The sequence below is a fragment of the Saccopteryx bilineata genome, chromosome 3, assembly GCF_036850765.1.
Source record: "Saccopteryx bilineata isolate mSacBil1 chromosome 3, mSacBil1_pri_phased_curated, whole genome shotgun sequence".
NCBI classification, from domain to species: Eukaryota; Metazoa; Chordata; class Mammalia; order Chiroptera; family Emballonuridae; genus Saccopteryx; species Saccopteryx bilineata.
Genome location: NC_089492.1, coordinates 273508178 through 273517741, shown reverse-complemented (window position 1 = coordinate 273517741; position 9564 = coordinate 273508178). Strand labels below are relative to the sequence as shown.

The 9564-nt window shown below is 49.3% G+C and overlaps 1 protein-coding gene across 1 annotated transcript; it reads right to left on the bottom strand.

The window, feature by feature from the left end:
* Positions 1 to 6247: 6247 nt before the first annotated feature.
* On the bottom strand, positions 6248 to 8573 carry NR0B2 (nuclear receptor subfamily 0 group B member 2). Its single transcript, XM_066265120.1, has 2 exons — positions 7973 to 8573; positions 6248 to 6890 (listed from the first exon to the last, which is right to left on the bottom strand). Exons 1-2 carry the CDS (start codon positions 8511 to 8513, stop codon positions 6592 to 6594), a joined length of 840 nt encoding a protein of 279 aa, XP_066121217.1. The 5' UTR covers positions 8514 to 8573; the 3' UTR covers positions 6248 to 6591.
* Between the last annotated feature and the right edge of the window lie 991 nt (positions 8574 to 9564).

Here is a 9564-nt window from a genome sequence, read left to right as displayed (position 1 = left end):
TTTAAAGAAATTTTTGCTTATGTTTATCAGATATATTGGTGGTGTTGCACTTACCAACCTTGTGAGCCTGGAAAACGGAGAAGGTTGAGAAAGCCTTCCCACACCTCTATGCAAAGAAACACCCTGCCCTCTATGACAGATAAAACTTACGGGTGCCCCCTTGTTTGCCTGTGACCATGCACAGGTTTCAAATTTCAATTCTTTGTCTCATAAACAGATGAACTGCTTGTCCCCACTGATCAATTACAAAAAAAAACAAAAAAACTTAACCAGACTTGGTGAGCTTCTCTTCTTCCCTCAGGTCTCTGAATTTTGCACCTCCCAAATGCCTCTAAACTTGAGCCAGCACACAACCACTCCTTAACAGCCCCTCCAGAAAATTGGTTGGCTTCATGATCTACTGTCCCATCATGCCACTCCTGGTCATCCATATACAGAAACTCAGTTCTTTCTAGCCTTGTTTACTCCTCCCTATGAAAGAATAACTCTTTTGCCTAACCCTTTAAACACAGGTTGAGCTTATAATCAGAGAGTTTTCCCAATGCAAAAGCTTTTCTCTTCCTGTTGTAATAGTTCTTTTCCTTCCTTGCAATAATTTCAAATAAAGTCTGTCTTTACTAAGTCCAGATTTATTTTTTTTATTTTTTTAAATTTTTTCTTTTGTATTTTTCCGAAGTTGGAAATGGGGAGGCAGTCAGACAGACTCCTGCATGCACCCAACTGGGATCCACCCGGCATGCTCACCAAGGGGCAATGCTCTGCCCATCTTGGGGCGTCGCTCTGCTGCAATCAGAGCCATTCTAGCACCTGAGGCAGAGGCTACAGAGCCATCCTCAGCGCCCGGGCAAAGCCCCGCCCGGGCTGCAGGAGGAGAAGAGAGAGACAGAGAGAAAGGAGAGGGGGAGAGGTGGAGAAGCAGATGGGCGCTTCTCCTGTGTGCCCTGGCCGGTAATTGAACCCGGGATTCCTACACACCAGGCCAATGCTCTACCACTGAGCCAACTGGCCAGGGCCAGTCCAGATTTATTTTTATTTGACAGTATACATACATATGTATAGCTGCATGAGTGAAAATAAGAAAGTCAGAAAAGGCATTCTATGTATATAAAGTTTAAAAATAAAAACAAAAAATGTTTTTTTGGGGGATACATAAATAAGTATGCCTTAAAGTAAAGAGCACTAGCCAGTTAGCTTCATTGGTTGGCAAATTGTCCCAATATGCCAATGTTGTTGGTTAAATCCACAGTCTGGGCACATGCATGGCTCAACTGGTGAGTGCATGAATGGGTGGAGCAACAAATTAATGTTTCTCTCCTGTCCTCTTTTTAAAATCAATAAATATATATATTTTTTTACGGAGACAGAGAGTGGACAGACAGACAAGAAGGGAGAGAAATGAGAAGCATCAATCATTAGTTATTCATTGTGACACCTTAGTTGTTCATTGATTGCTTTCTCATATGTGCCTTGACTGTGGGGCTACAGCAGACCGAGTAAGCCCTTGCTCAAGCCAGCGACCTTGGGTCCAAGCTGGTGAGCTTTGCTCAAACCAGATGAGCCCACGCTCAAGCTGGTGACCTCGGGGTCTTGAACCTGGGTCCTCCGCATCCCAGTCCGACACTCTATCCACTGCGCCACCAGCTGGTCAGGCAATAAATAAATTTTTTTAAAAAGTAAAGAGCCTGGCCTGTGGTGGCGCAGTGGATAAAGAGTCAACCTGGAATGCTGAGGTCGCCAGTTCAGAACCCTGGGCTTGCTTGGTCAAGGCACATATGGGAGATGATGTTTCCTGCTCCTCCCCTGTTCTTTCTCTCTCTCCTCTCTAAAAAATGAATAAAGACTTAAAAAAAAGATTAAAAAATTATAACAAGCTATGAATGTTAAAATTAAAAAAAAAAAAAAAAAAAAAAAAAAAAAAAGGAAAGAAATGATTAACCCCAAACTCAGGGTACTCATTACCTTTGGGGACTGATGAAAGTTCATTGTACTGTTATTTATTTATTTATTTTTATTTTAGTGAGAGAGAGAGAGACAGAGAGAGGGATAGATAGGGACATACAGGAAGGAAGAGAGATGAGAAGCATCAGTTCTTCATTGTGACACCTTAGCTGTTCATTGATTGCCTTTTTATATGTGCCTTGACCGGGGGCCGAAGCAGACTGAGTGACCCCTTGCTCAAGCCAGTGACCTTGGGGTCAAGCCAGCAACCATGGGGTTATGTCTATGATCTCACGCTCAAGCCAGCAACCTTGCGATCAAGCTGATGAGCTTGCACTCAAGCCGGCTGAGCCCATGCTTAAGCCAGCAACCTCGTGGTTTCGAACCTTGGACCTCTGCATCCCAGGGTGATGCTCTGTCCACTGCACTACCACAGGCCAGGCTCATCGTTGACCTTTAAAGATGCAAGGTAACATAGTGTTTAAAAGCATAGGCCCTAAATCCAGACCACCTGAGTTTCAAATCCTGACTCTACTACTTATTAACTGTGCAACCTTGAGCAAGTCACTTAATCTCTCTGTGTCTTGGTTTCTTCATCTATAAAATGGAGATAAACGGTAGAGCGTCGGCCTAGCGTGCGGAGGACCCGGGTTCGATTCCCGGCCAGGGCACACAGGAGAAGCGCCCATTTGCTTCTCCACCCCTCCGCCGCGCTTTCCTCTCTGTCTCTCTCTTCCCCTCCCGCAGCCAAGGCTCCATTGGAGCAAACATGGCCCGGGCGCTGGGGATGGCTCTGTGGCCTCTGCCCCAGGCGCTAGAGTGGCTCTGGTCGCAACATGGCGACGCCCAGGATGGGCAGAGCATCGCCCCCTGGTGGGCAGAGCATCGCCCCATGGTGGGCGTGCCGGGTGGATCCCGGTCGGGCGCATGCGGGAGTCTGTCTGACTGTCTCTCCCTGTTTCCAGCTTCAGAAAAATGAAAAAAAAAAAAAAAAATGGAGATAAAGATAATACTTCCAGCCCTAGCTGGCTGGCTCAGTGGTAGAGCGTTGGCTCAGCATGTGGAAGTCCTGGGTTAGATTCCCAGCCAGGGCACACAGGAGAGGCTCCCATCTGCTTCTCCACCACCCCCCTTTCCTTCCTCTCTCTCTCTTCCCCTCCTACAGCCAAAGCTCCATTGGAGTAAAGTTGGCCCAGGCGCTGAGGATGACTCCATGGCCCCCACCTCAGGTGCTAGAATGGCTCCAGTTGCAACCAGAGCAATGCCCCAGATGGGCAGAGCATCGCCCCCTAGTGGGCATGCTGGGTGGATCCTGGCCGGGCGCATGCAGGAGTCTGACTCTCTACCTCCCACTTCTCACTTCAGAAAAATAAAAAATTACAAAGATAATACTTGCAGCACAGAGTTGTGAGAATTAAATAACATAATTCATGTACTGTGTTTGGAACACAGCTTTCAGTAAATGTTTAGTAGCTACCCAGAATGACCTGCCAGGAATGGGTGCTCCCCTTTGTTAATCCTGATTCCCCGGAGAGCTTAGCCTTGTCACCTCTACCAGTTTCACTGACATTGCCTTTCTCTGCTGCCTTGTTCTGTGACATGGTCTCTGTCCACCATCTCTTGCTGTCCTGGGCCTCAGCTGCCCTCAGCTGCACTTTCCCTTGTTCCCTGAGATGCCTGTGCTTTTGCACCTATCACCCCTTCTATCTGGAATGCCCATCACTTGGTTTGCCTGGCAAACCCCTATTTATTCTCTTTAGCTCAAAGCAGTCACCACTGGACGGAAACATTTTTCCCACCTCCAGGCAGACTTAATCACTTCCTCTTCTGAGCGCCTGCTGCCTGTTGTATTCCCTCTACCACACTTCAGATCACTCTGTGTTACAGTTACTACTTATGTGTCTTTCTTAGCCATAAACAGGGTGTTCAAAGAACTCAGGGACTGAATCTTATTTATTCCATGTCATTTGTTATCTAGCACAGGGTCTGGTACAAGTGGATGTCAAGAGAGATGTTGAATGATGGAATGAATGGATGAATGGCTGGCTAGTGGGTGTTGGCTTTTTGTAGGCATCATAAGCTCTAGGATATGTCACTGCCCCATGGTCAGGGTGTGTCAGTACAGCTCACGTCAGTGGCTGACTACTTAATAAGCACTCAATGATTTGGCTAATGAAGATAGTGATAATAATGATAATAAAATGGTACCTGAGGCTGACCCTGCTTCCTAGTGAGTCATTCTTGGCGGGGCCTGAGGACAGAGATCATGGCTGAAAGGTAGATGGTCAGTAAATAGTGGCTGAGCTGGCTCCAGACAGCCTGAGCCTGAACATGACTCACTCCAGCCTGTGCTCATGGCAAGAGCCTGGTTTCCAGAGTCCTACAGGCCTGCATTCAAATCCCAGTGATCTACCCAGACCTTGAGTAAGTTTTAAAGCCTGTCTGAGCCTCTTTTCTTTTCCACTGTCTCTGGTTGATGAGACATAGATCCCGCTCCTAAGATGCTGATAACAGAGAAACAGTCCTCACCTTTGGAAAGCCTACAGTCTCACAGAGAAAGCATTGTTTTCCTCATTATATTGTAATATGTATCATCATCCAGTCTGGGTGCATGTCTCTGTGGTGTGAATGGGTTTGGGTCTGTTGTTTGTCGCGGAGTAAGGGTATCTGTATTTCAATGCTGTGTGGGTAGATGGAGAGTCTTTTTTTTTTTTATTTTTTTTTTACAGAGACAGAGAGTCAGAGAGAGGGATGGTTAGGGACAGACAGACGGGAACGAAGAGAGATGAGAAGCACCAATCATTAGTTTTTTGCTGCGACACCTTGGTTGTTCATTGATTGCTTTTTCATATGTGCCTTGACTGCAGGCCTTCAGCAGACCGAGTAACCCCTTGCTCGAGTCAGTGACCTTGGGTCCAAGCTGGTGAGCTTTTGCTCAAACCAGATGAGTCCGTGCTCAAGCTGGCGACCTTGGGGTCTCGAACCTGGGTCCTCTGCATCCCAGTCTGATGCCCTATCCACTGCGCCATCACCTGGTCAGGCTGGAGGGTCTATTTTATGGCTGAATTGTACATCTTAGGGTGTGTGTGTGTGTGTGTGTGTGTGTGTGTGAGAGAGAGAGAGAGAGAGAGAGAGATATGTAGGTCTGAGTTGTGTGTTTCTTTGTTGTTGGGTCTGAATTGTGTGTTTCTGTTTCCTTCTGTGTTTCTGAGTGGTGAGTGGGTGATAGGATAAGGGACAGGGTGCCTTTTTGTTGCCCCTAGGAGCCCATAATGGGTACAGGGCCACTTCAACTGTGCCTCCTATCCTTGGGGGCCTTAGAGACCTGAATGACAACTCGCTCCTACACTGTTGTCCCTAAGTGAATGACCTCTCATTGAGCAATAATTAACTTGGCCCCCATGAGAAAAATTCGAACTGTGGTGGTGAAGGGGGTGGGACCTGGTCGAGGCAGGCCTTATTGCTGCAGAAAGGAGGAGGCCTGAAATGTTATCATTTCCTCCTGTCCACCCTGCAGGTCAGTCACCCTGACCTGGGTGTTATTCAAAATATTTAACAAATAATGAGGAACAGAGATTGACCAACCAGAATAGATTCAAGCTGTGCCCTGAATGGAGCAGTCCTGGAGGCCATGGCCATGCCAACCGTTGCCTCTCTAGTTGCTGGACAATGGGAATGGATTCCAGGAGAAGGATTTGGATACAGGGGCAGCTCAAGGGAGTGAAGGGGACTCAGGGCAGTGGCTGTAAACCAAGTGCCATGGAAATGTTTCAGACTGTAACAGCTAAACCTCTGCTTGCCTTGGCCTTTGAGCAGCTGCCAGCCAGCTCTGGTGTCCTTACCCCATTCCACAGGGAGAACAATGGGCCATCCTCTTCTGTTGGATGCAGGTATGGGGCAAGTGAATGATGCCAAACTGCAGAAATTCCAGTGACCTTGTCTGTTTCAGTTGGGAATGGATGCTTCATTTTCCTTACTGGCTATGATCTGACACTCACTGAGGTGAGAGCGAGCCTGTAAGGGAGAGGAGCTGAGGGTGGGGTCATTGAGGGGTTTGAGGGTGAAGAGAAACCCCCTCTCCTCAAAGATAAAGGCCAGGAGGTGATAGGGTCTTGAAGTGGTCCTATTCCTTGGATTTAGACCCATGCAAAATAAATTTCATCCCCAGAAATGAAATCATCCACTCTGAGAATTAATGTCCTAGTTCTCTGAACCTGGCTCCTGCATCCTTTATGGTTCTTCCCTCTGATGGGGGTTGTGGGCTTAGGTGAGACTGTCCCTTCCACTTGCACAAACGACAGTGTCAGGCTCCAAGGGTGTAAAACCTTTTATTACAAAAACCAATAACTTAAGTCAGTTCTGTACAAAGTCAGTAGGACATCTGGCCCAATGAGCAGTCTAAGCTTCCATCCCCATCCCAGGAGAGGACAGGAGTGTTGGCCCAGAGAATCTGGAGACTGTCAAGGGCCAGCCAAATAGTTGGAATACTGTGTCCAAAGCAAGGAAGGCCAAGACGGGATATGGCTGAGTGCGGATCCATATAGTCCATCTGGCTGGGCCAGGGCCAGCTTGCTCCTGGGGAACTGAGTGCTGTCTGCACAGGCTTGCCCCCTCTAGGAGCATTGGGTCACCCCTGGGGACAGCCTGACCAGATCAGTGCTGCCAGCTTCTGCCCATGCTACAGCTGATCTCTGCTTGAGCTGAAGCAGGTCGGCTCAGCAAAATCATGTCCTCGAGGAGGCCAGCAATGTCAACATCTCCAATGATAGGGCGAAAGAAGAGGTCCCCAAGCAGGCTGGGCGAAACGGACTTGAGGGTGGATGCTGTGACGAGGACACGGGCCAAACGGCCTTGGCCTGCTGAGCACCAGGGCCCCAGGACCTCACACAGTGCTTGATGAGCCTCCTGCTGCAGGTTCCAGATGTGCGAGGGGGCGTGGAGTCCTGGCATGTCTGTAGACAGAGGGTAAAGAAGGCTGGTGAGCACCCCACTCCCAGCCACCACAGGGTGAGACTGGTGGGGCCAGTAACGAGGCCACTACTCAACCTTTGAGGGCTCATTACTACTTCCTCAATTTACTTATTTATCATTTTATTCATCTGTTGATTTATGGAGAGGCAGTGTAGAGTAATGGCAAAGAGGAAGGCTGCTTGAGTTAGAGTCCCAGGCTATCACTGATCAGCTATGTGACCTAGAGCAAGTTATATCATCTCTGTGCCTTGGTTTGCTCATCTGTAAAATGGGTATAATAATAGTACCTATCACCTGGGCTTGTTATGAGGTTTAAATGACCTAATATATGTAAAACCACAGAATTGGACCTGATGTGTGATAAGTATAATAAGAATATTTCCCTCCTATTATTATAATTAATTACTATAATTTATGCATTTTTTTTAGGGCCTCTTGGTGAAGAATTCTCATCTAAATGCTCTCCAGATTAGCCCTGGCTGGATAGCTTGGTTGGATGGAACATCATCCCAAAACACAAAGGTTACTGGTTTGGTCCCTGGTCAGGGCACATACAGGAACAGAACAATGTTTCTCTCTCTTGCTCTCTCTCCACATTCCTCTCTAAAGTCAGTATATAAATTAGAAAAAAAAATGCTCTCCAAACTACAAAGAACACCAACTCTATGTATTGCTCTCCTGGCTGAATTTTACAAAAGTTCCTCCCCACACTCCCTATTTCCATGTGATCTTTCTAAATCCACTGAGTTTTACTTGCAACAGAGGCACAGCTGTGTCTGCCCACCCACTCCTCCCCTGCTCCCACCTTCCCTGAGGGTCAGGGCAGGCTTCTTGAGCAGAGTGGTAAGGACCAGTCTCTGGTGTGAACAGACCTGAATTCTGCCCCTACCTGACTGTGACCCTCAGCAAGTCACTTAGCCTCTCTGAGCCTCTTTTGTGAAATGACTAGTGTGAGGAGGACCCAAAGAGATAATGAATGTCAAACCCTCAGAAGGTGCCTTCCCTGGCTGGGCCCTGACCACCTCCAGCCTTGGCCCTCATCCTGGAGTGTCTGGGAGCTCACCAGGGTTGAAGAGGATGGTCGCTCTCAGGTAGGCATACTCTTTGGGGCCCAGCTCCAGGCTCCAGAAGGACTCCAGGCAGCACTGAAGCCACTGCACCGCGGCCAGTGAGGGCTGAGGCCGATCCGGCTGCTGGCCACTGCCTGCACCGCTGCTGGGCTCCTCCAGCAAGATCTTCTTGAGGATGCTGGGAACTGGGGCCTCCACCACCTCGAAGGTCACAGTGTCTTGGGCCAACCCAATCAGGAAGAGGGGGCTCCAACAACCCCGCAGAAGCTGCCGCTGATCCTGAGGGGGCAGCTGGCAGAAGGACGGCAGGTTCCGGAGGAAGACCACTGTCTTGGCCAGAACGTCCAAGGCCTCCCGGCAAGTGCGATGAGGGGTACACAGCCGGACAGGCCGATGCTGCCTGCAGAGGCAGTGCCTGCGGGCTGGGGGCACAGAGGGCCTGGCCCTGACGCTGGGGCTCAGAAGTGCGTACAGAATGGTTGGGCGTCCTGTAGCATGCTGGCATGGGCAGGTCCCCGGCTGGCTGGAGCTCATGGTTGAGGATCTGCTCCTCCTTCCTCCCAGCTATCCCGCCCTCTGCTCGGCTCTGCGGGTGCTATTTATATACACAGTGGGGAGGAGGGGGGAATGGCCCCACAACCTTGACTCCAGAAGTCATGTTCATTGAAAAAAAAATAACACACTGACCCTGGCAGGACTGGTGGGGAAGTGCCACGGGAGGGGACTTGGGAGCTCCACGTGGCCCTGCTATCACTTCAGTCAATGAAGCGGCTGGTGCAGGGCATGGGGCCGCCTGTCCGCTGGCCCGGCTGCCCCTTATCAGATGACTCAAGTGGATAAACAGGGTCATTAACCCAAGCTGTACCAGGGCACCAAGGCCTCAACTGCACAATCAGCAGGTGGCCATGGCAGGTGTCCCTACTGGTGCCTGCAGGACTCTTGCTAAGCTGGCAAGTCAGCCCCTGCGCTGGACAAACCTTGAACACAAGGCCCAACCTGGAAGTGCCTTATCACTGGCTTGTTTGATTAACCTTGGGGCTCAGCTCCTGTTGTTGGTAAGGAACAGGCTGCAGGGAAGGGAGCCAGGACCCTGGGGGGCTGGGAGAACTTTGCCACAGTGCAGTTTAGTAGGCCCCTTCTCCTCACTCCAGTTCTGGGGGCCCTACAGAAAAAGATCGTTAAGAACTCTCTTTCCTGCCTGACCAGGCAGTGGCGCAGTGGATAGAGTGTTGGACTGGGATGCGGAGGACCCAGGTTTGAGACCCCAAGCTCTCCAGCTTGAGCACAGGCTCATCTGGTTTGAGCAAAGCTCACCAGCTTGGACCCAAGGTCGCTGGCTCGAGCAAGGGGTTACTTGGTCTGCTGAAGTCCCGCAGTCAAGGCACATATGAGAAAGCAATCAATGAACAACTAAGGTGTCGCAACAAAAAATTGATGATTGATGCTTCTCATCTCTCAATTCTTGTCTGTCTGTCCCTATCTATCCCTCTCTCTGACTCTCTCTGTCTCTGTAAAAAAATAAAAAAAAAAGAACTCTCTTTTCCAAGTCTGTATTCCTAGAGCTCCTGAGAGATGTATCTTCTGG

Bases quoted from the DNA above. Each gene is read 5' to 3' on its own strand.
- NR0B2 (XM_066265120.1), bottom strand. From the start codon at position 8,513: ATGAGCTCCAGCCAGCCGGGGACCTGCCCATGCCAGCATGCTACAGGA. The intron at 6,891-7,972 runs GTGAGCTCCCAG...CTCTGTCTACAG, and splicing joins GACCATCCTCTTCAACCCTG to ACATGCCAGGACTCCACGCC.